This window comes from Budorcas taxicolor, chromosome 7 (assembly GCF_023091745.1).
Source record: "Budorcas taxicolor isolate Tak-1 chromosome 7, Takin1.1, whole genome shotgun sequence".
Lineage (NCBI taxonomy): Eukaryota > Metazoa > Chordata > Mammalia > Artiodactyla > Bovidae > Budorcas > Budorcas taxicolor.
This window is the reverse complement of record NC_068916.1, coordinates 62,108,243-62,135,947: the sequence shown is the minus strand read 5'-3', so window position 1 is coordinate 62,135,947 and position 27,705 is coordinate 62,108,243. Positions and strand designations below refer to the sequence as shown.

Sequence of the window (27,705 nt, the reverse complement as noted above, 5' to 3'; positions counted from 1 at the left end):
AAGAATGCCATTTGCCCACGTCCTTGAAACAGACCAAGCATAAATATAAATGCAAAAGCAGTTATTCTCTCTATTCTGCCCTTGAAGTATCAGGTTTAGAAAAGTATGTTGGGTGAAGACGAGTTTCTATGGTTTCTAGATATGGTTCTAAGTGAAGAGTCACAGAACAAAAATAGAACTTAGTAATTTTGTCTAGCCATTGGCTCTGCCACTGATTTCCTGTGGGATCTTGAGCTAGTTTCTCCCCTTCTCCATCTCATTTTCACATTCTTTGAAATGAAGGATTGGACTGATTGGCTATTAAGGGCTCTTATAGCTCTGACATTCTGAAAGAAGAAAAAAAAAAGAAAGAAATGGACTTATCCTTTAACCACATGTGTGAAAATGGAAGGGCTTTCCATCAGCAAGTTACCCTGTTGCCCTGGAGATATGGGATCCCAGAAGTAAATTAAAGGATAAAAACATTTCTTAGCAATCTTTCATTACAAATGACTCTCCTACTTAGAAGGATATCAGCTCTGTCTTTCTCTCCCTCTTCCTCTCTCTCTCTCTCTGCCCCCTTCTCCCTCCCCCACCCATCCTACCTTCTCAGATACCTTAAGACCACTTAGAGCTGATTTAGGCTAAAGAGACTGAGCAGTTTGTGTGACGGAAAGGATTTCATCATGTACAAGGACTACTGACATTTTAAAAATAATATTTACTTTTGGTAAGGGTTTGGAAAAACAGACAATCTTATATTCTGAAGATGGCAGAACACATTTTTATGACTTTTCTGGAGGGAAGTACAATATATGTCTTAAAATGCATAGCCCTCTGACCCACTAATTTCACTTCCAGGGGTTTATCTTAAGAATCTTTTATGTCTTCAAAAATATATGCATTAAAAAAAATTTTATTTTTATTTTATTGTTTTATTTTTAACTGCACTGAGTCTTTGTTGTTGTGCACGGGCTTTCTCTAGTTGTGGTGTGCAGGCTTCTCGTAGTGGCTTCTCTCGTTGCAGAACACAGGCTCTAAAGGCACATAGGCTTCTGTAGTTGTGGCATGCAGACTCAGCAGCTGCAGCTCACATTTTCCAGAGTGCAGGCTCAGTATTTGTGGCACATGGCTTTAGTTGCCCCACAGCATGTGGAATCTTCCTGGACCAGGGATTGAACCCATATCCCCTGCATTAGCAGGCTTACTCTTAACCACTGGACCACCAGGGAAGTCCCTGGATGCATTGTTTATAACAGTAAAGAGTTGGAAACAAATACCCAACGTTAGGTTAAACTATGATTCATCCAAAATAAAATACTGTGATGCCCCCAAACATTGCAAAATACAACATTAAAATGCCTATGATATATTTGTGATTTATTAGTTTTTAAAAGCTAGTTTAAAACACTATGTGAACCAAAACTAGGCAAAGACATTGCAAGAAAATAAAGCTACAGAACAAAATTCTTCATGAACATAGATGTAAAAATGCTAAACAAAATTTTAGCAAATCAAATTCAGCAATATATTAAAAGAATAATGCATCATGACCAAGCAGGGTTTATCCCAGAAATAGAGAGTTGATTTATTATTTGAAAATTTGTGACTGGGAACAATTAGAAACTGCACTTACAAAAGCACCAAAAACATGCAATAGTCTGGGTTAATTCTGATGAAAGATGTGAAAAATATGTACACTAAAATCTATAAAATACTGCTAAAAGAAATTAAGACCCATCAGTCCCATTACTTCATAGCAAATAGATGGGGAAAAAGTGGAAACAGTGACAGATTTTATATTCTTGGGCTCCAAAATCATTGTGGATGGTGACTGCAGCCACAAAATTAAAAGACGCTTGCTCCTTGGAAGAAAAGCTATGACAAACCTAGACAGCATATTCAAAAGCAGAGACGTCACTTTGCCGACAAAGATCCATATAGTCAAAGCTATGGTTTTTCTAGTAGTTGTGTGCGGATGTAAGAGTTGGACCATAAAGAAGGCTGAGCACTGAAGAATTGATGCTTTCAAACTATGGTGCTGGAGAACACTCTTGAAGGGTCCCTTGGACAGGAAGGAGATCAAACCACTCAATCCTAAAAGAAATCAGTCCTGAATATTTGTTGGAAGGACTGATGCTGAAGCTGAAGCTCTAGTACTTCGGCCACCTGATGAGAAGAGCTGACTCTTTGCCAAAGACCCTGATGGTGGGAAAGACTGAGGGCAAGAGAAGAGGGCGATAGAGAATGAGATGGTTGGATGGCATCATTGACTCAATGGAGATGAGTTTGAGCAAACTCAGGGAGATGATGAAGGACAAGAAGTCTTGGCGTGCTCCATGGGGTCTCAAAGAGTCAGACATGACTTAGTGACTGAACAGCAACAAAATGGAGAGATACACCTCATTCATAGCTCAGAAGACACATTATAGTTAAGATGTCAATTCTCTTCAAATTCAGCAAGGTAGTTTAATTTTTTATAAATTAGCCAGCTGATTTTGAAATTCACATGGAAATGCAATGACATTTAGAATTGGCAAAATATTTCTTGAAAAAGAGCAAGGTTGAAGAGCTAACACTGTTTTATTTAAAAAATTATAGCAGAGCTACTGTAATCCAAACTGCATGGTGTTGGACTTCACTGGTGACCCAGTGGTTATGACTCTGTGCTTCCACTGCAGGGGACATACGTTCAATTCCTGGTCAAGGAACTAAGATCCCACATGCCATACAGTGTGGCCAAAAACAAACCAAAAAAACAACTGCATGGTGTTGGCACCAAAATTGACAAATAGTTCAGTGGAAAGAATAGAGAGTCCAGAAATAACTCTACACATACGTGGGCAACTTATTTTTGACAAAGGTTCAGAAGAAAAGGCAAGGTAGTAGGAAAAGGATCACCTTTTCAAGGAAGTTGTGTGCAAGAATTGGAAATCTTTATGATCTCCTCCACAGAAAAAAAAAACAAAACCTTGGATCCATACTTTACATCACATATTAAAAAAATCAACTTAAAATGTATCTTAGATCTAAATGTAAATGTAAAACCTAAAAATTGTTAGAAGAAAATATAAGAGAGAAAAATGTTGTGACCCTTGGGCTAAGATCTTTCTTAGATATAACACCCAAAGCACAGTCCATAAAAGAAGAAATTACTGAAGTGAACTCCATCAAAATTGAAATCTTTATTCTTCAAAAGGTGCTGTTAAGAGGATAGGAGGAAAAGTCACCATCTGGGAGAAGATCTTTGAGAAGCTTGTGTTTAATGAAATACTCACATTCAGAATACATAAAGAACTCTTAAAGCTGAACAATTAGAAAATAACTTTTTTTTAATGGGCAAAGAATATGAATGCATTCTTCACCAAAATATATATATATATATACATGGATGATAAATAAGCATTGAAGAGATGTCCCAACATTATTAATAATTAGGGAAATTCAAATTAAAACCGTACATGGTACTACTATACACCCATTAGAATGACTAAAATTTTTAAGACTGAGCATACTCATCAAAGATGCAGAGGAACTGGAACTCCCATATACTGCTATTGCGGACGGACATGGTGCAACCACTTTGGCAGTTTGGTAGTTTCTTAAAAAGTTCGACACACCTACCATATAATCCAACTATTCTACCTCAAGATATTTACCTGAAAGGAAAGGGATTTTCTACCTATAAAAAGACTTGTAAAAGGAATTTCCTGGCAGTCTAGTGGTTAGGACTCCAAGCTTTCACTGCCAAAGGCACAGGCTCAACCCCTGGTTGAGGAGTAGGATCCTGCAAGCTGTATGGCACAGCCAAAAAAAAAAAAAAAGACTTGTACCCACATGTTTATGGTAACTGTATTTACAGTAGCAAAAAGGAAACAACCCAACTGTCCATCAAGTGAATGGATAAACTGTGGTGTATCCAAGCCATGGAGTACAATTCCCTGATAAATAGGAACAAACTATCAATTCACACAATAACATGGATGAATCTTTGTTTTCTTTCTGGCTGTGCTGGGTCTTCATTACTCTGCAGGCTTTCTCTAGTTGTGGTGAGCAGGGGCTGCTCTTTTTTGTGTTGCACTTGGGCTTCTCATTTTGGTGACTTCTCATTAGGACAGGCTCTAGAGTGCACAGACTTCAGGAGTTGTGGAGCACAAGCTTAGCTGGTCCACAGTGTGTGGGATCTTACGGGACCAGAGATCGAACCTGTATTCCCTGCCTTTTTTTTTTTTTTTTTTTCAGTTGGTGGCAAATTGTATCATTCTATTCATTAAAAAAAAAAAAAAAAAAAAGGCAACCTAACCTATAGGGACAGAAAGAAAATCAGGTTCCTTGAAGGTGAGAAAGGTGAGCACGGCATGAGGGAACTTTCAGAAGTGATGGATAATATGTTCACTATTTTGAATGTGAGGATGGTTTCCCAGCTATGTATATATGTCAAATTTTAATAAGTTGTACAATATATAAGTTTCACTATATATCTGTGAAAACTAGAATGTGAAACCTGATGCCATTTTGGTTCTTTTTTAAAAAGCATGTATGCATATAGTCAAATAGTTTTGAAGGATATGTGCAACATACTGTGTTTGCAAAATAATTCATTCCCATTTTTCTGAAGATGTTATAGAAAAACTATGAACAAACTTTGTGGCCAACCCAGTAAAATGTTACAGGAATTTTCTCCAAGTGGGTTCAATTATGAATGAAATTTTATAGGTTTTTGTTGTTGTTGGTGGTTTTGTTTTGGGGTAGGTTTTGGGGTGTAAATTTATTTATTTGTTTTTGGCTGCTCTGGGTCTTCATTGCTGCATGCATGGGCTTTCTCTAGTTGTGGCAAGCAGGAGCCACTCTCTAGTTGCTGTGTGCAGGCTTCTCACTGTGGTGGCTTGTCTTGTTGCAGAGCATGGGAACATGGGCTTCAGTAGTTGTGGCACACGGGTTTAGTTGCCCTGTGGCACGTGGAATCTCAGTTCCTGCACCAGGGATCGAACCTGTGTTCCCTGCATTGCAAGTTGGATTCTTAACCACTGGGCCATCAGGGGAGTCCTATGCTTTTTCTTTTTCTTACCTGTGTTGTTACGTTTTTAACAATAATGTGCTGATTTTATAACTAAAGAAACTTCATGTGAGGGAAACTTTTAATGATCTGTTTCACTCTAATGGAAGCACCACTTCTTAAAAGCATTTTATAGCGAACTATATTATTGTACGGAAAGTATGCAAAGCATAAGTCTACAGAATAATGAGTATTTCTAGGTAACATCACTTTTCAGCCTTGCCTTCCATTTGATGATGGGGTCTATGGCCTAAATAACAGGAATCCCAGCTGGAGTTGGCAGAGTTCTCACCCTGCAATGCGCCTTCATTCATTTAGCAGTGGTCAGATGTCAAGGAACAACCTCTTGGAGATGTGAAGTAGCTATGGCATCATGAAGGAAGAGGAGGTAGGGCGGACCATCCTATCAAGACGTAAGACAGCTATTAATATATGCCAATAATAAAATCTTTGCTCTTTGGGGACCCAGACCATGAGCCTAGAGCAGGTGACGCTTTATGACATATATAGAAGGCTTACTATAAAATATAGAACAATAAAATGCAAATAGGACAGTGGTTTATAACTTTTGGAGGGGTCATACACCTTGTTGAAGCTAATGAAAGCCGTGGATTCCCCTTCCATACAATTCACATATATATATACACACACACACACTGAATTTTGCATGCAACTTTAAGAGCAATCGCAAACCCCATGAAACTAATAGACTCTGGGTTGCAAAAGAACCTCTGGAAAAATGAATGCAAGAATTTCTGCTCCTTGTAGCACTGAACGGTCCGCAGATGGTGGGTAGCCAACCCTGGCACTAAGGTTTGAGTGCAGAATAGAATGATATGCAAACTCAGATTAGGGAAGTGAGTTACCAGATAACGAGACTCAGGCCACCATATGACTGGTACAAAACAGTTTCTGATTGCAGCCAGCACTGAGATCACTGTTGGGACGCAAATTGGCCTTTCCAATTTCAGCAACGTGTAGTGAATTTTCTGCTGCCATGTGCTTCCCTGGCAAAAACAGGGACCTGGTCATTGGAATAGAGATATTTGGGAGGATACAGAGGCTATAGGAGGATTCCTGACCCCCAGAACCTTCAGAATCATTTCCCACTGCATTTCTTGTCTCCAGGAACGTGATTTGTCTTAACATGACTGAGATGGACTGTAGTTGGGGCTTTGAGGGGAATGTTACACAGAACCATTTTAAGAAGAAGCTGAATTTGGATCTTCAACAAGCCCATTGAAAGAAAGAAAAAGGAATGAGAGGGTTGGGATGGCTATAGAACACAGACTGAGACTGCTAAGCAACACGAGCCCTACATGGGGGTGGCAGTGGAAGTTGTCCATCAGAAACTGAAGCATCAAGAGTTGGCTCCCAAGTCAACACAAGTGACATGAGTGATTCACAAGCCACTGTGACCCTGGGAATGAAACTAACAGGCAACACTCTAAGGAGTCATGAGATTTGTTACTAGCAAATAGCATCCAGACACAGTGACAAACTCAAACCCACCTAGGAGCCCCTCAAGCAATTCCCTGATCTAAGATTAAAGGTTAAAAAAAAAAAAAACCTGGGGCAGTGGGGGAGCAGAACCTCTACTTGGCATGCTGACACCTCTAGGAAGTGAAATTACAGTGATATGACCCTCTTAAGGAAAAATGTTCAAGTGGACCATAACTTAGAAGGTTGGACTTGCTGGTCAGGGACACCCACACGTGAACCACAGGCCCTGTGATCTGCTCTTCCCCTTCCTCTCTCACTTCTGGCACCTTTCCCCTCCAGCCACACGTGCCTTTGTCCAGTTTCCAAAAAGCAGCTTCACCTTGCTGCAGGCCTACACATATACCGTTTCCTCCACTTCCTCCTGTCTACCTGCTTAACTCCTACTCATTTGTCAGATCTGTTATCACTTCCTCAGGAAAACCCTCGCTGACTTCACCCACTGACCCGGGCTCTAATAAGCTTCTAGCAAGCCCTAATAAGCTTCTATTTTGTAACACTTCTCAGTTGTCATGGAGAAACTTCTGCAATATACTTTTACAACTTTTTATCTTATTGTTGTTGCTGTTCAGTCACTAAGTTGTGTCTCTTTGTGACCCCATGAACTGCAGCACGCCAGGCTTCCCTGTCCTTCACTATCTCCCAGAGTTTGCTCAAACTCATGTCCACTGAGTCGATGATGCCATCATACCACCTCATCCTCTGTCACCCTCGTCTCTTGCCCTCAGTCTTTCCCACCATCAGGGTCTTTTCCAATTAGTCGGCTCTTCGCATCAGGTGGCCGAAGTACTGGAGCTTCAGCGTCAATCCTTCCAATAAATATTCAGGGTTGATTTCTTATAGGATTGACTGGTTTGATCTCCTTCCTGTTCCAGGGACTCTCAAAAGTCTTCTCCAGCACCACAGTTTGAAAGCATCAGTTCTTCGGCACTCAGACTTTTTTATGATCCAACTCTCACATTCATACATGACTGCTATAAAAACCATAGCTTTGACTATATGGACCTTTGTCAGCAAAGTGATGTCTCTGATTTTTAATATGCTGTCTAGTTTTGTCATAGCTTTTTTATTTTGAAAGAACTTTAAATCACCTAACTCTCACTAAAGTGAACATCTTACCCAAACATAACACAATTATTAAACCTAAATAGTTAACCCTGGTGAAATCCTATTTCTGATTCTTTTTTTAATCCAGCATCTAATCCTAGATCTCACAATTCCTATTCTCTTCTGATCTGTCTGTTCCTCAGTCTTTCCTCACTGTTCGTGGCCCTGACATTTTTGAAGAGGACTGGCCATTCTTTTGTAGTGTTTCTCAATTTAGGTTTGTGTGATCTTTCTTGTGATAAAGTTGAGATTACACATTTTGGGCAATACCAGAGAAGTGTCACTGTCCTTTATCAGTGCACCGTATTGGGAGGTGCATGATGTCAGTTTGTCTTATTACTTACTGGTGATGTTAACTTGGATCACTTGTGTTGTCTGCCAGGTTTCTCCACCACTACATTTCCCCCTTTGTAACTGTATCCTGTGAGGAGGTATCTTGAAACTATGCAAAATCCTGTTTCTCATCATACGTTTATCCAGTAATTTTAGCATCCATAGATGTTCCTTATCTGCAAGAATTCTGGCAGTAGCATTTACCTAATGATTTTTTTTCCTATTAATACTGTTCCTTCTACATTAGTTGAGATTCTGTTGTGTACTCATGGATGTTTGTTTTCATTCAAAGGATTATAACCTATTACTGTCATTATTTATTTTCTTCCTCAAGTTGTCCAAGACTTGGCCACTGAGAGCTCCCTCCAGTTGGTTCCTGTGTCCTTTCAGTATGCCTCCACGCTCTCATTATCCACATTTATTTTCTCAGTCCTAATATACACAGGAAATACTTTTAGAATTGCTAACGCTATTCCTGTGAAAAACAAACTACAGTATATACAGTATTTGTGTGCAGTTCCTTTTTTCTGTTGCTTTACAGTACCCCATCAAAATACTGGAACTTTGTTTTCCCACCCACTTCAGTGTTGTTGTATTATTTATTTGAAATATGTTTTGTTACTGTTTATATTCCATGTTGAATTTCCCTTATCTCCTGCTTGATTTATGATTTGGGACTCAGAAATATTATTATGGTTCTAAGGGTCAGATATACAACATGATATACTCAGAAGCATCCCATCCTCTTCATCCTTTATACCTGGTTATCATTTCCCTCTTTTTTCCACTCTCTGTAAATAACCAGTTGATTAGTTTCCAGCTCATTTTTCCTTATGTCCATATGAGCAGACACATGTATATTTTTCCTACATGAACAGTGTGTGTGTGTTTAGTCACTCAGTTGTGTCCAACCCTTTGCAACCCTTGGACTGTAGCCCATCAAGCTCCTCTGTTCATGGGGTTCTCCAGGCAAGAATACTGGAGTGGATTACCATTCCCTTCTCCAGGGGATTTTCCTGACCCAGCGATTGAACCTGGTTTCCTGCATTGCAGGCGGGTTCTTTACTTTCTGAACCACCAGGGAAGCCTACATGATCAGTAACACTGACAAATTCCCCTCTTGAAGGACTGAACCAGTCTGTATTCCTACCAGCTATTTTGAGGGGATCTTTTTCCACACAGCCTTGCCTAGTGGTTTGTGGTAGTGTGGTTATTTTCTTACCAACCCAAGAAATTGACAAATGTTAATATTGTTTCAATTTACATTTTTCTGATTTTGAAGTGAGTTTCTATATCTTATTATGTTTAAGGGTCATTTTTATATCTTTATGTGAGTGTTTATCTGTTCATTTATTTTCCCAGTTTTCCTATCAGGTTTTTGATCCCTTGATACTTCATTCTTTATAGTAGGACTATTATTAACCTTTTGTCTATGATTGTGCTATAAATATTTTCTTCCAGTCTTTTGACTGTGTCTTTTGCCAAGCACATTATTTCTTATGCAGTCAACTGTATCAGTGTTTATTTTCTCTGGACATTTTACCCATGTTTCTTTTTAGTATTTGTATGGCTTCATTTTTAATACTTAGACCCTGGACTCATTTGAAGTTTATTCTTTCCTATGGCATTAAGTATGGATCCAATTTCAACTTTTTTCCAAATGGCTTTCCATTTGGCTCAGTACCATTTGTTAAAAAGTTCACTTTGCTCTCTGATTTGAGATCCTCACCATTCTCCACCCCTCAACAAGACGGAGGAGCATCTGGGCCGAAAGCACAGCAAACACAAAGACTAACCAAACAACTGAACGTCCTTCCATGCAAGGATGGGAACTAAAATATGTCTGTGAGAATAATGCCCAAAGAGTCAGGAGAGGAAATAAAGGCTGGAGAAGCCATACTGTGAGGGGGGAGGTCAAAAACAAACAAGGAAGCTGATGGTGCTGGACAGAATGAAGCAGAGATACCAAGCAGCACACGAGACAGGAACAGAAGAGTCAGTCCCTGGCATTGCTTCAGCCCTCGTCCTGCTGCTGTGAACTCTTCCAGCAGGAGCAACCCAGTAAACGAGCTCTGGAAACCCTGAGATGTGATCAGTGGGAAAAAATATGCAGCCACAACAAAGGGGGAATTCTCAGCAAGTCAAAAAGATTTATTACCATTCCAGGCTTCGTGTGAGCCCCGAACCTGAGGCTGGTCACAGGAGGACAGGATGATGAATAAACCCAGGCACCTGATATCAGTCCCCCTCTCATCATGGATCCCTGCTCCACTGAATGGCTGCTGGGGAGGCCACCTCTTCAGCTACCTTCCTCACCCTGACAACACTCTGGGCCAGGGCAGGAGGCCCTGATCTCTCAGCTCTGCGGCCACCTCACTCCCCCAGCATCGGAGAAGCCTACCAGGTCAGGCACTGTGGATTCAGCCCCGCAGAAGGAGAAACGGTGCTGGAGTTGTCTCAAGGTTAAAAGGACAAGGCATGTGTGTTCTTACATCCAAGGCCACGAACTGGCCTCCCATGAGCCAGATTTCCCCACTGACAAGTCTGTTTGGCCCCTTCTGCCTGTGCAGTGTTTTTTAAAAAAATAATTCACTGTCAGTATTTAAAAATGGATTTCATATAAAAGTCTGGATTTCTGGCCTCTTGAGGGGAAAAATGTTGAGAATATTTCATAATGCTGGGCCCACAGTCTCCTGTGGAATTCACTGGCAATTATTGGACAGCAACTGCCCCTACAGACTGAAAGTACCCTTTCTAACTCAGCCTAGACTCCACATCCCTGATTAGGGCCCCAGCTCGAGATGGGGCAGCAGCTGCCTTAGATCAGTGCTGTTGTACAAAGGCAAGATATGCCTGGAAACAACATGCTTCTCGTGGCCCTCGTCACTCACGGATGGCCCGCGCTTTGCCCTGAAAGCACCTGAATTTGCAGACTACCTGAAATACACAGAGCATTCTCAGTTGTTCTCCCACAGGCCCTGCCTCTGCCTCTCCAGGATACGCTATGCCCCACTGTTAACTGGGCAAGTCTAGAAAAAGAACACTAAGTTATAGAAGTTAACAGAGGCATAGATTTAGATCAACTCCTTCAGACCCTTCCTTGTAAGAGGGAGTGGGAGTAAAATGAAAACTGTTAGTACTTTCATTCTGCTTTTAGGTCAGTGACACACATAAAAAATCAATGAGAAAAATCATAAAGGTACTTCAGGAGACCAAGATTAGGTCACTCTGAATGTGGGGGTCATAAAACATGTTAGCCTCCTTAGAAAATGAGTTAAGATTTTAGAGAGAAAGCCATATGAGGGTGAGGCTGAAAGTGCAACAGCCACCCCAGTAGGTGTCCTGGGCTGTCAAAAACCACCAGGCTCATCCTCCCTTAGGTCAGGGCTGCTGGCCCACAGTTAAAACCTCTGTAGGTGGCATAAGATGACTTTCAGCAGGGGAACGTCATCATTGTAGAAAAGGGCTTGAGAAAGGACAGAGAGTAGAATCTGGCCTTAGCCAACGTAAGACAGAGGAAGAGGATGCCTTCCTCACACCCTCTTCATTCTGCAGTGGCAGGTGCCATCTTATTTGCCTTTAAGGGAGGCGGAGATATTGACACAAGCCAGCCGCTTCTCGTTGTTGCTCAGGATGGTCTGCAGGCGGTAGTTCCCTGTGCTGAGCCAGCTGGGCAACTCCAGGTCGGGCAGCATGAAGTCAGACTTGGGCAGTGAGTAGGCGCCCTGTGGGAAAGCCAATGGACTGCAGGTCAGTGGGAGCCTACAGACGGGACTCTCTCCTGGAGTTACCTCTAAGTTTGCAGCTTCGAACTGCCCCTCTTCCCACTCTCCTAAGAGTCATGTAGAGCATGGAATGTAATAGCAGAAGGGCACTGGAGGTCAGATCGAGCATCAAGTTTCCCATTTCACAGATGGATAAACCGAGGCCCCCAAAAGGTAAGTGATTCAGGAGAGATTAGGTCAATTTATACCCACAGATGTCCAGGTCTGCAAGAGAATGTCTCCCAATGCCACGTCTCTACTCCAGTCACAGGGAAATGCTCTCCCCTCCCTGTACTTACTTCTTTGAAAGGACAGTGACAGGGAAGCCCATAGGTGTGCAGTGGTTCCGGGCAGGGTTCCTCAATGGGAATTAACATTTCAAGTATATTACAGAAGTTGTCATAGGTGCAGCTACCAATGTTGTCCACACATGGGATTTTGACCCAGAAGCCGGCTATGTGCTTCTCCACAGTTAATTCCACCTGGTGAGAGAGTTGCAGAAAATGTACAATTCCAAGGCAGATAAACCAGTTGCTCTGCCTCTTTCAAAGGTCAGCATTTTTTTTTAACACAGAGTTTTTAATTGGATGGGATCTTGGCAATACTCTGATCCAGAAATGACAATATTGTGGAGCCTGCCCCAGTATTATCCTTTCCTGTGCCCACAGCAGACCATTAATAATCAAATGTGACTTTGTTTTCCCCCTGCACTGAACACACTGTCTTAGCATTCTTTAGGTATTTACTATCCATTGGTTGAAGGCAAAATGCACTTGTCATGTAACTGCTAATTGGCTAACTACGGCATTGCTTCTAGACTTCCCTTCCGAGCCCAGAACCTGTTCCTTCCTAGGACCTCAGGCAGCTACCACCAGCTGAATGGAGTTGCTTACCAAGATGAAACCTATTTGCTATTCCTGGATCCTATTTCCTCCATGTAGCCATAGAAGACAGAATTGAAAATAATAAGAATTTACAGGGAGATCACTTTAGGGGTTGGTATGAGGAAGATCTTAACAATCTTAATGAGGTCACAAGGGATGGAACTACTTCAGGAAGAGGTGGGGTCCTAGACCCAGTTAAGGAAGCTGGAGGACTTCCTGCACCCAGAGAGAAGCTGGGCGAGGAGACCTCTGAGTGCTATACACCTCCACACGGCCATGATTCTGCTCCCCTTCTGGAGGCTGGGGTGACCAGTTGTGCCTGGCATGGGCTAAGCATTCACTAAGTATTAGCTGCCTAAGAACCAAATGAGTTGTCCCTTAGGGACCATGTTCTCGCATCCCCCCGGGGTATCAGAGAAAACTGTCGGCAAAGGGCAGAAGTCTGATTCTCTGTGGGTGTTAACGGCAGGAAATCACTTGCAGTTGTAACATCACAGCATTCTATGAATCCCAGCCTCCAGGCTCACTTCATCTAGTAGCTCCATTTCGAAGAGGCAAGTCCTGGACAGGCATTTATTCCCCTTGAGCCTGCAGGGCTCAGGCTGGCTCTGCAGGCTCTGGACTCAGCATTCTGACTACCCACATGTCAGGGCCCAGGTCCAGGACAGAGCAGTCCACGCCCCGTGTATCCTGAGTGGACAGACTCAAACGTGCCTCCTCCCACTCTGCTGCCCCACATATTACCCCCACCCCCAGTCACACACAGCCCCCTCCCAGCCCAGCTCTCTCCTCTCCTGCCAAGCCTGCTTCAATGAACCCTTTGCCTAGAAGAGCCAAGGGCTTGCAAGTGAATGCCACTTCAGCCACTTCCTAGTGTGGTGAGTTAGTCGCTCAGTCATGTCCGACTCTTTGCCACCCTATGGACTGTAGTCCACCAGGCTCCTCGGTCCATGGGATTCTCTGTCCATGGGATTCTCCAGGCAAGAATACTGGGGTGGGTTAACATGCCCTCCTCCAGGGGATCTTCCCAACCCAGGGATCAAACCCAGGTCTTCCATATTGCAGGTGGATTCTTTACCAGCTGAGCCACCAGGGAAGCCCTAGTATGGTACCCTTGGGGAATTTCTTCTGTCTCCATTCTCTCATCTCCAAAATGGGATCTTCATAGAGTGTCAGCCTCTCACAAGGTCCCAGTGAGTGACACAATGCCTGTCAAATAGCACACTGCCTGAAATCCAAACATTCCTTCCTATGGGACTTCTCTTAGCCAGTGCCATTCCTGGTTTTGCCAACATCCCAATGAAAATGGTTAAGCCAGTTCTGCCCTGAACAAGAACACCCAGCTAAGGGGACCACCAGGGACCAAGTCCTGCCTGGGCTCCTCCAACAGGAGTGGAAGCCTGTGGGGCTGCATCTATCAGGTGCTAGGTGTCCCCCAGCCAGGACCAGCATAGCACAGGAAGTACTAGGTAGGGGCGCCTGGAACTTAAGCAATAGCCAAGCCTGCTACTGCTATTGGGGGATTACAAACCATGACTGATTTTCCAGTCCTTGCTCTCAGTCTGCCTGCTCATATGGCTCAGAAGAGAATGCAAGGAGAGTTCCCTGATGGTCCAGTGGTTAGGACTTGGTGCTTTCCAGCCATGCACCAGGTTCAGTCCCTGGTTGGGGAACTAAGATCTTGCAAGACACCCAGCGTGGCCAAAAAAAAAGAGCAAGCAAGGCTGAGTAACAAGGGAACCATCAATCCCTCTAGTCCAGGACTTCCTTAGCACCTCCACAGCTCAACCTAAATAAACCCTTGTATCACAGGACCTGGCAACACAGGACAGACAGAGGCATTGGCAGGTAATGGAATCAGGATCTCCGTACCCACCAGGGTGCTTGGGCAAGTCCCTTCCCCTCTCAGGCCTCTGCTCCTCCATTTTGACCATGGAATATTTGGAGGTCATGATCTTGAAGAGACCTACCAGATATGACATCCTAAGAGTAAAGTGTCTTGCAAGTTGAAAACAATGACTTTTCTCTTGGTCTCTTCTAGCTCAGGGATAGTAGCTGTAGGTAGAGAGGTACTGACTTGAAGGGGGGCCGTTTGATGAGACTGGGGAGAGGCACTTACACCTCAAACACAGGGCTCAGGCAGAGGCACTGCAGGTACAAGACTTCAGAGAGAGAAGAAAGCTAACCCATCAGGCCTAAACACCACATGTCTGAAAGCCTGAAATAAGTACATGCCAAACATGGTGGCATTTACCACTCCTGAGGATGGGGAAACCAAGGTCCCAGACCCTGGAACTTCAGAGCTCAAAGAAGGGAGTTCTAAGTTGTGCCAAACCCTGTGGAACACATCAAATGAAAAAGGCATTCCTGGACAGACTCCAGTCTTGCCCATGGCTCACAGAATCTGGGGCATCCGACTTCTAAAAATTGCAATCAGTCAGTTCAGTCGCTTAGCTGTGTCTGACTCTTTGCGACCCCATGGACTGCAGCGCGCCAGTTTTCCCTGTCCATCACCAACTCCTGGAGCTTACTCAAACTCATGTCCATCAAGTCAGTGATGCCATCCAACCATCTCATCCTCTGTCATCCCCTTCTCCTCCCGCCTTCAATCTTTCCCAGCATCAGGGTCTTTTCTAGTGAGTCAGTTCGTCGCATCAGGTGGCCAAAGTATTGGAGTTTCAACTTCAACATCAGTCCTTTCAATGAATATTCAGGACTGATTTCTTGAGGATGGACTGGTTGGATCTCCTTGCAGGCCAAGGGACTCTCAAGAGTCTTCTCCAATACCACAGTTCAAACGCATCAATTCTTCAGAGCTCAGCTTTCTTTATAGTCCAACTCTCACATCCATACATGATTACTGGAAAAACCAAAGCTTTGACTAGCAGTTGGTATCAAATTCATCCAGGTTCCAAATGGAACTTTTGACTGAAGAAATTTTACTTCAGCAAGGACAAGGAGGAAGTGTCTCTCCTACCACTAGTAGGCTGCAGAGCCTGAACCAGTCACTCTTCTTTGGGTCCCAGTAACAAGGAGGGAAGTCATTGACCTTAAGAGCCCTTCAGGCTTATAAGGTACTTGAGTCTGGGCAGCTCTACTAGGCAGGGTTTTTGCTGATAAAAGGAAAGTCCTGGGGTACTCCCCTGCTAAACTTCAAACACTAATTCTACTTCCCTGCCAGAAAGAGTTCAGGAACAGGAAACATTAGATAACGATACCAGCCTTGACCTGGGGCAAGTTACATCCTTCTCTGAGCCTCAGTGTCCCTTATCTGTAAAAGGAGGCCTATCACCTTTTCTCCAACAAAAGTACTAAGAAGCTTTCATTTAATAAGGAGTATGCATATACCCTTTATCGAGCCCATCTTTGCATGAAATGTTCCCTTGGTATCTCTAATTTTCTTGAAGAGATCTCTAGTCTTTTCCCATTCTGTTCTTTTCCTCTATTTCTTTGCATTGATCGCTGAAGAAGGCTTTCTTATCTCTTCTTGCTATTCTTTGGAACTCTGCATTCAGATGCTTATATCTTTCCTTTTCTCCTTTGCTTTTCACCTCTCTTCTTTTCACAGCTATTTGTAAGGCCTCCTCAGACAGCCATTTTGCTTTTTTGCATTTCTTTTCCATGGGGATGGTCTTGATCCCTGTCTCCTGTACAATGTCACGAACCTCATTCCATAGTTCATCAGGCACTCTATCTACCAGATCTAGTCCCTTAAATCTATTTCTCACTTCCACTGTATAATCATAAGGGATTTGATTTAGGTCATTCCTGAATGGTCTAGCGGTTTTCCCTACTTTCTTCAATGTAAGTCTGAATTTGGCAATAAGGAGTTCATGATCTGAGCCACAGTCAGCTCCTGATCTTGTTTTTGTTGACTGTATAGAGCTTCTCCATCTTTGGCTGCATAGAATATAGTCAATCTGATTTCGGTGTTGACCATCTGGTGATGTCCATGCGTAGAGTCTTCTCTTGTATTGTTGGAAGAGGGTGTTTGCTATGACCAGTGCATTTTCTTGGCAAAACTCTATTAGTCTTTGCCCTGCTTCATTCCGCATTCCAAGGCCAAATTTGCCTGTTACTCCGGGTGTTTCTTGACTTCCTACTTTTGAATTCCGGTCCCCTATAATGAAAAGGACATCTTTTTTGGGTGTTAGTTCTAAAACGTCTTGTAGGTTTTCATAAAACCGTTCAACTTCAGCTTCTTCAGCGTTACTGGTTGGGGCATAGACTTGGATAACTGTGATATTGAATGGTTTGCCTTGGAGACGAACAGAGATCATTCTGTCGTTTTTGAGATTGCATCCAAGTACTGCATTTCGGACTCTTCTATTTTGGGGGGCTCCAAAATCACTGCAGATGGCGATTGCAGCCATGAAATTAAAAGACGCTTACTCCTTGGAAGAAAAGTTATGACCAACCTAGATAGTATATTCAAAAGCAGAGACATTACTTTGCCGACTAAGGTCCTTCTAGTCAAGGCTATGGTTTTTCCTGTGGTCACATATGGATGTGAGAGTTGGACTGTGAAGAAGGCTGAGCACCAAAGAATTGATGCTTTTGAACTGTGGTGTTGGAGAAGACCCTTGAGAGTCCCTTGGACTGCAAAGAGATCCAACCAGTCCATTCTGAAGGAGATCAGCCCTGGGATTTCTTTAGAAGGAATGATGCTAAAGGTGAGGCTCCAGTACTTTGGCCACCTCATGCGAAGAGTTGACTCATTGGAAAAGACTCTGATGCTGGGAGGGATTGGGGGCAGGAGGAGAAGGGGATGACAGAGGATGAGATGGCTGGATGGCATCACGGACTTGATGGACGTGAGTCTGAGTGAGCTCCGGGAGATGGTGATGAACAGGGAGGCCTGGCATGCTGTGATTCATGGGGTCGCAAAGAGTTGGACATGACTGAGCGACTGAACTGAACTGAACTGATGCATATACCCTATGCAAAGATAAAGGAACCAAATCAGAAGCATATACATTATATAAGAGAAACGTAGGAGGAAGGGAAAGGACAGTGGGAATCTGAGTCCAATTTTTAAAAGTTCAATGGCCCAAATTTATGACTGGTAATAAAGTACAGACTTACCATGGCTCAACTTAAAGTTTTTTGACTTTACGATGTGCAGAAGCAATACACATTCAGTAGGAACTGTACTTCCCGTTTTGGAATTTGATCATTTTCAGGGCTAGCAATATACAGTACTATTTTCTCTTCTTGTGATGCTCAGTAGTGGCAGGAAGTCACAGCTCCCAGTCAGCCATGTGATCATAAAAGCTGATGTATTTAAACCATTCTGCACCTAGACAACCATTCTGGCTTTCGTTTCAGTACAGTATTCAATAAATTATATGAGATATGCCATCAGTTCAGTTCATTTCAGCTGCTCAGTCATGTCTGACTCTTGACCCCATGGACTGCAGCACACCAGGCCTCCCTGCCCATCACCAACTCCCATTGTTTACCCAAACTCATGTCCATTGAGTTGGTGAATGAGATATGCAATACGATATCATAAAATAGACTTGGTATTAGATGACTTTGCCTAACCATAGGCTAATATGCATGTTCCAAGAATGGCTAAGGTAGGCGAAGCTAAGCTCTGATGTTACATAGTTGGGTGTATTAAATGCATTTTTGACTTATGATATTTTCAACTTATTATAGGTTTATTATACTGATTATATTCTTTGTAGCTGAAGATGGAGAAGCTCTATTCAGTTTGGTTCAGTTCAGTCCCTCAGTCGTGTCCGACTCTTTGAGACCCCATGAATTGCAGCACGCCAGGCCTCCCTGGCCATCACCAACTCCCAGAGTTCACTCAGACTCACGTCTATCAAGTCAGTGATGTCATCCAGCCATCTCTTCCTCTGTTGTCCCCTTATCCTCCTGCCCCCAATCCCTCCCAGCATCAGAGTCTTTTCCAATGAGTCAACTCTTCGCATGAGGTGGCCAAAGTACTGGAGTTTCAGCTTTAGCATCAGTCCTTCCAATGAACACCCAGGACTGATCTCCTTTAGGATGGACTGGTTGGACCTCCTTGCAGTCCAAGGGACTCTCAAGAGTCTTCTCCAACACCACAGTTCAAAAGCGTCAATTCTTTGGCGCTCAGCTTTCTTCACAGTCCAACTGTCACAACCATACATGACCACTGGACTGCTCTATTACAGTCAGCAAAAACAAGACCAGGAACTGACTGTGGCTCAGACCATGAACTCCTTATTACAAAATTCAGACTTAAATTGAAAAACATAGAGAAAATCACTAGGCCCATTAAATCCCTTATGATTATACAGTGGAAGTGACAAATAGATTCAAGGGATTTAGATTTAACAGAGTGCCTGAAGAACTATGGATGGAGGTTAGCAACATTGTACAGGAGGCAGTAATCAAAACCATCCTCAAAAAAAAAGAAATGAAAAAAGCAAAATGGTTGTCTGAGGAGGCCTTACACATAGCTGAGAAAAGAAGAGAAGTGAAAGGCAAAGGAGAAAGGAAATATGTATCCATCTGATTGCAGAGTTCCAATGAAGAGCAAAGAGAGATAAGAAAGCCTTCCTCAGTGATCAGTGCAAAGAAACAGGAAAAAAATTGAATGGGAAAGACTAGAAATCTCTTCAAGAAAATTAGAGATACCAAGGGACCATTTCATGCAAAGATAGGCACGATAAACAACAGAAATGGAATAGACCTAACAAAACCAGAAGATATTCAGAAGAGGTGGCAAGAATACAAAGAACTATACAAAAAAGATTTTATTGACCCAGATAACCACGATGGCACAGGACTGGAAAAAGTCAGTTTTCATTCCAGTCCCAAAGAAAGGCAATGCCAAAGAATGTTGAAACTATCGCACAATCGCATTCATCTCATAAGCTAGCAAAGTAATGCTCAAAATTCTCCAAGCCAGGCTTCAACAGTATGTGAACTATGAAATTCCAGATGTTCAAGCTGGATTTAGAAAAGCCAGAGGAACCAGAGATCAAATTGCCAACACACATCAGATCTTTGAAAAAGCAAGAGAGTTTCAGAAAAACATCTATTTCTGCTTTATTGACTACGCCAAAACCTTTGACTGTGTGGATCACAATAAACTGTGGAAAATTCTTAACAAGATGGGAATACCAGACCACCTGACCTGCCTCTTGAGAAATCTGTATGCAGGTCAGGAAGCAACAGTTAGAACTGGACATGGAACAACAGACTGGTTCCAAATAGGAAAAGGAGTACATCAAGGCTGTATATTGTCACCCTCCTTATTTAACTTATATGCAGAGTACATCATGAGAAACACTGGGCTGGAAGAAGCACAAGCTGGAATCAAGATTGCTGGGAGAAATATCAATAACCTCAGATATGCAGATGACACCACACTTATGGCAGAAAGTGAAGAAGAACTCAAGAGCCTCTTGATGAAAGTGAAAGAGGAGAGTGAAAAAGTTGGCTTAAATTTAGCTCACCATTCAGAAAACGAAGATCATTGCATCCGGTCCCATCGATTCATGGCAAATAGATGGGGAAGCAATGGAAACAGTGACAGACTTTATTTTCTTGGGCTCAAAAATCACTGCAGATGGTGACTGCAGCCATGAAATTAAAAGACGCTTACTCCTTGGAAGTAAGGAGCCACCGGGACATCCCTGGTGGCTCAGACATTAAGGAGTCTACCTATAACGCAGGAGACCCCAGTTCAATCCCTGGGTCAGGAAGATCCTGTGCAGAAGGAAATGGCAACCCACTCCAGTATTCTTGACTGGAAAATCCAATGGATGGAGGAGCCTGGCAGGCTACCGTCCATGGGGGTCGCAAAGAGTCGGACATGACAGTGACTTCACTTCACTTCACTCCTTGGAAGAAAAGTTATGACCAACCTAGACAGCATATTAAAAAGCAGAGACATTATTTTGCCAACAAAGGTCTGTCTAGTCAAGGCTATGGTTTTTCCAGTAATCATGTATGGATGTGAGAGTTGGACTATAAAGAAAGCTAAAAGGTGAAGAATTGATGCTTTTGAACAGTGGTGTTGGAGAAGATTCTTGAGAGACCCTTAGACTGCAGAGAGATCCAACCAGTCCATCCTAAAGGAAATCAGTCCTGAATATTCATTGGAAGGACTGATGTTGAAGTTGAAACTCCAATACTTTGATCACCTGATGCAAAGTACTGACTCACTAGAAAAGACCCTGATGCTGGGAAAGATTGAAGACAGGAGGAGAAGGGGACAACAGAGGGTGAGATGGTTGGATGGCATCACTGACTCAATGAACATGAGTTTGGGTAAACTCCAGGAGTTGGTGATGGACAGGGAGGCCTGGCCTGCTGCAGTCCATGCAGTTGCAAAGAGTCAGACTCGACTGAATGACTAAACTGAACTGACTGAATGTGTACTGAGCTGGTCATGTGTGCCAAGCCCTGTGCAAAGCACTCTCCATGTTACTAATTCAATAATAGCTCAGAAACATATGAGGTAGGGGCTGTGATTAACCAAGTCAAACGGCAGTTTCATGGACACAGATTCCAAATCAGACAACTTTTTAAAGAGTCCAGTGGAAACTGGTGCCAGAATAGATCTGCACCAGGACAGGCTGAAGGCATATAAGCATATGGTATAAAGGTAGCAATGAGGAAAGGACTATGACATATATAATTGCCATGGATACACAGAAAGCCTCTGTTGTTTTGTATGAAAACAAATATCCACCCCCAAAACAGACAGCAGGCATGAATGAACTAGTTACTCTGAAACAAAAATACAAAAGGCAAACTTATGAAAGGACATTTAAACAAATCTATGTTGTTTTTGCTGCTCTGGGCTTCCAGGATTCCAAAAGTATTAAGTTCCCTGAGTGTACATGCCTCAGGGCTCTGCCCTTGGCCCACAGCACCTTCCTTCCAGTGCCTCCCTGACCCTGGGCTCACCTTCAGAGGATCGCTGAGGACAGCACTGGTCTTGGCCTCAGCAGTGATGGTCAAGTTCCCCGGAATGGCAATGGGGTCAGGTTCCAGAGTCAGGCTGTTGATCACTGCAGGGTCCTTCCCTGCATCGCAGTTATCCCAGGAAAAGCTACCCAGCTGGGAGAGCCAAGGACATATAGCAGCAAGGAAAGAAAAGAGTTGACCAAAGGTTAGAAGAATTAACAGAGCGGTTACTGACGATGTGCCCATGGATGAGGTACCCGCTGGCTCTGAGCTTCGTCTGCAACTCCACATCTGTAAACCTAGGATAACTCTGGTCCTACCCATTTTGTAGGCAGGACTCTACTAAAAGACTTAAAAGACAATCTCCCAAATGTGTGCCATGAACTATAGAGGACAATATCACAGACCCTGAACTTCAGAATAGGTGACTAGCCATATCCAGCTTCTCTGATCCCTCACCTCCCTGCTCCACCCACCTCTCCTGCTAGTCTTCGCATCTTCTCAGAGGGAAGTTTTTGGAGGATTCACCTTTACAGCCCATGCCCAGAACCTGATTCACGTCACACCTCCGGCCCAGTCCAGGACCAGGAACAATAAGGAATACAAATCAATGGGGAACATAACAGCATGGAACACCGCACCTTCAAGGAGGGACAGTTAAGTCAGGGAGGGACTAGGACACACATGAAAAGATCCCCTGGGGGCCACTTGATGAACAATCCCCAGTGAACAAACTTCCCAATCCTAACCAGTGCATTTTCACTCCCATCTCACTGCTCATGCCCTGCCTGGTCCCACACCCCAAGTCATCCCCCTCCCGTCTGCTGAGCCATATCCTCCTCCTCCTCCTCCACATCCCCCAAGAGGTCTCCTGATTCCTGACTCCACCATCATGTCTAACTACAAATGACCACTGACTCCCCACTCCCACAGAACTTTGTCTATGACCATACTCCCCACATCCTACAGGCTCTGCCTGCCCACTCGCACTTTTCCCAGCCCCCTGAAGGCCATCTACGAGAGACTCTCAGTATTTCCCCCATGCACATCCTATCTGAAGGCCATCTACGAGAGACTTTCAGTAGTTCCCCCAGGCACATCCCATCTTAGAAGGAAAACTTGCCAATCCCCACATCCCCAAGTCAACCTCCATCATCAACACAGCCACAGGTAGGTGGACCAGAAGACAATACCTAACATAGACTAGGCTGACAGATTCTCTCTGCCTCCAATTTGGGAAGTGAGACAGAGGCAAAATCACTCAGAGGATTTTGGGCTTTGAGTGGTCATGGGGTCAAAAACTTTAAGATGTAGCCAGCACACAGACTCGTGACCAAGTCAAAGGGTCAAGAACTAAGGGCTCTGCTGGTCTGTGGAAAAGAGAGCAGATAGTGTCACCCCTTCCCCTGCCTCCTATCTAAATAGGAAGTGCAGGAGAATAGCCAAGAACATGTTTCTAGAGTGAGACATGTGGTACATCCAGGCTTTAGTCAGTAGACATGGCTTGAAACCCTAGCTTGACCACCATATCATGTGATTCTGTAGGCCAGTTTCCCCTTTGGAGCCGCAGTTTCCTCATCTTTTAAGTGGAGTCATTTCTGCTTTCCTCTCAGACCTGTGAGAGTGCTGCGAGGGTGACAGCATGTAATACATAAAGCTCATAACCCAGTGCCAGACACAAAGCATGAGCTGGCCCCCTAAATGATAGCCATTAGACATCCCAGCCCCTGCTTCCTGCCATTAGTTCCATGAGATTCCTTGTATACCTGAAATAAACTTCCCTTTACCTGAGCTTCTTGGAATGGGCTTCAGTTCCTTGGAATGAAGCATCAGACCATGACTAAGAAAGGCCTGATTTATCCCTGTGTTCCCCACAGCCCCTTAGGGTAGGTACTAACAAATGTTTCCTTCAGTGTTCATTCCACAGATATTTATGGAGCAATGATCACAGACCCAGGGCCAAGTGCTATTCATACAGGTAAACAATTAGAGATGTGCCTGCCTGCAGTGAGGAGCTTATAGTCTAATGTAAATAAATATTACCCACTGTGATCTCTGGGTGCCATAAATGAAACAAACAGAGGGCCATGTTAAAAGTAACAAAGGACTCACTTAAATAGGGTGCTGAGAAGGGATAATCCTGCAAGATGAGGAGCCAGCCATGCATGTACTGAAAGAAGATTCAGGCAGAGGGAACATGAGCAAAGGAACACGCGCCCTGCGTTGGGAAGACACTCAACTGCTCTGGGCCCTACAAGGCCAGTGGGCTAGATATAATGGACAAGGCACCTAGATAAGGGTAGAGTGGTGGCAGGGTTGTTTAATAAACACAAGACCTCATAGGTCATCATCAGGAGGCTGGATTTCCTATAAATGCAATGGAATGCCATTGCAGGAGAGTGCCCTGCTCTGGTTTATGGTTGAGAATGGATTGCAGAGGGTCTTGTTCGGTAAGGGGAGACCAGTTAGGAGGCCAATATCAAATGAAAGAGTGCCTGGGACTAAGAGTTGGCCTGAAGGGTGGGTAGGCGGACTGGCCATTTTCTGGAGCCACTTTCACAGATGCCAAGGCAGCCTGATTCACCGTGAGGATTGATTCCAGGTTGAAGTGTCCAAAGTGTCCTGCTTCTCCTTACCCCAGTCCCTGGGGAGACTTAACAAAGTGATTTCTCAATGACTGACTAGAGGCTTCTGTCATAATGAATTCTGCAGTCAAGTCCAGGCTCATCAGGAAAAGGAGGTATGATGCCTTAGCAGTGCCCACTAAGGGCAGACCTGGCACCAGATATCTGTCATCCCAGCCCAGCTAACATAAGGGAAGAAGCAGCGTAGGAAGAGGGCAAAGGTACAGCTGTGGATGCAGATATATGGATGCAAGTCACAGACCTGGATTAAAACCACACTGTAGCCACTCTTACTAGCTGAGAACAGGGCTCAGGTGACCCTTCTTGAGGCTCTATTTTTTCATCTAATAAGTGGGCATAATTACATCTTCTCACAGGGTTACTACGGTAAGACATTTGTAAACAGAAAGAATACAAATTCTCAAGGTCCCAACTCCTCAACACTGTCACAGCCGTGAAAACACACAACTGAGAAACTGTCACAGACCAGAGGAGGCTGGAGCAACAGGACAACACATGCAATATGGTGCCCCAGACTAGATCCTAGAACCGAAAGAGGACATCAGTGGGAAAACTGGTAAAATCCAAATGTAAGTCTAAGAGTTGAGCTAGTGGTAACATACCTCTGTTGGCTTCTCAGTCTTGACAAACGTACCATGGTAATGCTTGTGTGAAAGTGAAGCTGCTCAGTCGTGTCTGGCTCTTTTCGACCCCATAGACTATAGCCCGCCAGGCTTCTCCATCCATGGGATTTTCCAGGCAATGGTACTGGAGTGGGTTGCCATTTCCTTCTCCAGGGATCTTCCCAACCCAGGGATTGAACCCAGATCTCCCGCATTGTAGGCAGACGCTTTACCGTCTGAGCCATCAGAGAAGTCCAATGCATGTGTACGTGTGTGCTAAATTGCTTCAGTTGTGTCCGACTCTGCGACCCCATGGACTGTAGCCTGCTGGGCTCCTCTGTCCATGGGATTCTCCAGGCAAGAATACTGGAATGGGTTGCCATGCCCTCCTCCAGGGGACCTTCCTGACCCAGGGATCAAACCTGTGTCTCCTGCATTGACAGGTGGTTTCTTTACCACTGAGCCACTGCAGAAGCCCCACCGTGGTAAAAAGATGTTAGCAGGGGAAACCAAGTGAGGGGTATGTGGGAATTCTAACTTTCTTTGCAACTTTTCTCCAAGTCTATAATTATTCCCCTAAAATAAGCTTATTAGGGGAAAAAAAGCACATGGTTCAACACACAGCACATAGTATGTGCATAGTAAATGATATCAGACAGTATCAGAGAGTCTATTAAGCACCTATTGTATGCCCAATCTGGCTCAAGACATTCTCCCCTATTATCTAAGGCTCACCACAGCCTAGGGCCATGAGACCCACTTAATGCTAGAAGAGGAACTGGAACTCAGTCTGGTTTCCTGATACTCACTGCTCACTGTCACCCCAAGACTTCCTGTGGCCCAGGGTCTCAGGGTCAGGGTTCCAAATCACATGAGCCCGGAGAAAACCCAGATGATAGAAGATAAGCATGGAAAGAAGTACCCATTACTGTGGAATCTCAGATAAGCACCATCCTCCCTGGGGCTGGGTAAGATGGGTTAACTCCCTGAGGTCTCATGGCCTTTCCAAGACTGCCAACCTAAGACACTCTGGTCTGGGATGGCATCCACAGCCAAGATATGCAGGAGAGCGGGGACACAGGGAAAGTTTCCAACCTTAGCTAGATTCCACCCCATAGTGGTCAGATCTGGAGCCCAGAGAAACATTCGCAACCTACACTCAGGGACTGACTAACTGTGAATTCTCTGGGACAATAAAGACAGAGCTCTTTGCTCCTCCATTCAATTGGCAAAATAGACTCTTTGCCCTTAGGGAGAGTGAGACTGAGCACACTGGCTTCTATCACTTTCTGAGTTTAAGATTTAAGAGCTTTTCCATCCAGGGAAGCATTTCCCTTCATCCACAACCACTGAGAAAGGCAGGCTGGTGTTATCAAGCCCATTTTACAGAAGAGGAGACCAAGGCTTAAGGAGCCCAAATGCCACGCCCATGGATTAGAGACAGAGGAGGGATCAGAAGCCAAGTCTCCTAGTCCTATTCCTCTTTCCCCTATACCGCCCTATTCCTGGCTCTGACAAACATTTCCAAGCTGGTTGGAGGGAGGGTACCTAGGCTGGGCCTCTCTCTTTGCTGCCAAAGATATCAAGTGTCTGACCCCTAGCTGTGCAGCAAAAGCCGTGGAGTTAGGCTTCTCTACTTCTCAGAATGACAGAACTTCCCTTTCCCAAGGATCTCGGGCACAGTGACAGAGACGACAAGGGGGAAATTTGTAGGTTGGACCCTCTCCATGACTCACGCCCAGGAGCAGGGCTGCAGCTTTGTTGCCAGAGGAGCAAGTCTGGACCTTCTGGCCTGAAGAGCCTCTCAGAACCACCCACCCACCAGAACAGTCAGCGCCTCAGAGAAGTACAGAGGGGAGCAGTTGGGTGCCAGGCCTTCTCATGGGGTAAAAGAGGGGACATGTAAATGGGACTAAGTCTCTGGGCCTGGGAGTAGAGAATTGGTCTTGCAATTCTACAAAACTTTACTCAGACATTTGGAAAGAAGACAGGAGAGTACAGGAGAGAGTGAGATAAATCCTTCCAAAACAGTCTGGAGCAGAGCAACAGTCCACCCTCTGTCCAGACAGGGAAACCGAAACCCAACTGAAACGCGGAGAGAGAAAATGACCCACTCAGAGTCCCACGATTAGTGACTTTGGGAAGTTCTACTGCAAAAAAGTAATTCTTGAGACCGAAAGGCCACCTCCTTATCCCACCCTAAGCCGCACAGCCCGAGCTCGGCAGGGATGCTGGCAGCAGCCTCCTAAAGGAGAGAGCACTCACCCGGTTCTGGAGAATGCGTGCAGGAAGCGCTGGGCCGGCAAGAAGCAAGCCCAGGGAGATCAGGAAGGGAGCCTGCAACAGGGTGCTCATCGTAAAGGGTGGGTCCTCGCCTGGTTAACTGCAGGTTCGTGGAGGCGACGACTCTGTTAAATACCTGCCCGTATTGGTTATGCAAAGCTGTGCATTGCTATGCAAAGCTGAATGAGGCCACTTCCCAATGTGCCCCGCCCCCTCCGGATCTGAGATTTCGGGGCCGGGGATTGGACAGAGCTCTCCCGGCCCCGCCCCCTAGAGGTTCCTCGTTTAGACCCTCGCTTCACGCGTGGGCGTCAGGCCTCGCCTTCAGAGGATGAAGGCGGTGCCTAAGAAGATGAAGGCGGTGCCTGAAGAGGAAAGGAAAGGAAAGGGGCGGGGCGGGGCGGGGGCGGGAATGAGTGCGCGATCGCGGGGGGGAACTCGAGGGAGGGGCGAAACTTGACTGGGATGGGCCAGAGTGCGAGGGAGGGGCGGGGTTGTTGCTTCTGAACTCACCGCGGTTACCTTCACTGCTGGAAGCACCGTCATATTTTCACATCCAAGTGTTTCTTGACAAAAATGTCTTGCTCCCTATCTATACTACGCTTCCCCATAGCCGCGTTACAAATCACTGTCTTT

At 44.5% G+C, this 27,705-nt stretch overlaps 1 protein-coding gene across 1 annotated transcript; it reads right to left on the bottom strand.

Annotated features, from left to right (window-relative positions):
* Nucleotides 1-10,176: 10,176 nt before the first annotated feature.
* Nucleotides 10,177-27,234, bottom strand: GM2A (ganglioside GM2 activator). The gene is made up of 4 exons (XM_052643923.1): nucleotides 27,052-27,234; nucleotides 21,540-21,692; nucleotides 12,039-12,221; nucleotides 10,177-11,700 (listed from the first exon to the last, which is right to left on the bottom strand). The coding sequence occupies exons 1-4, from the start codon at nucleotides 27,139-27,141 to the stop codon at nucleotides 11,545-11,547; spliced, it is 582 nt and encodes a 193-aa protein (XP_052499883.1). The 5' UTR covers nucleotides 27,142-27,234; the 3' UTR covers nucleotides 10,177-11,544.
* Nucleotides 27,235-27,705: the final 471 nt, after the last annotated feature.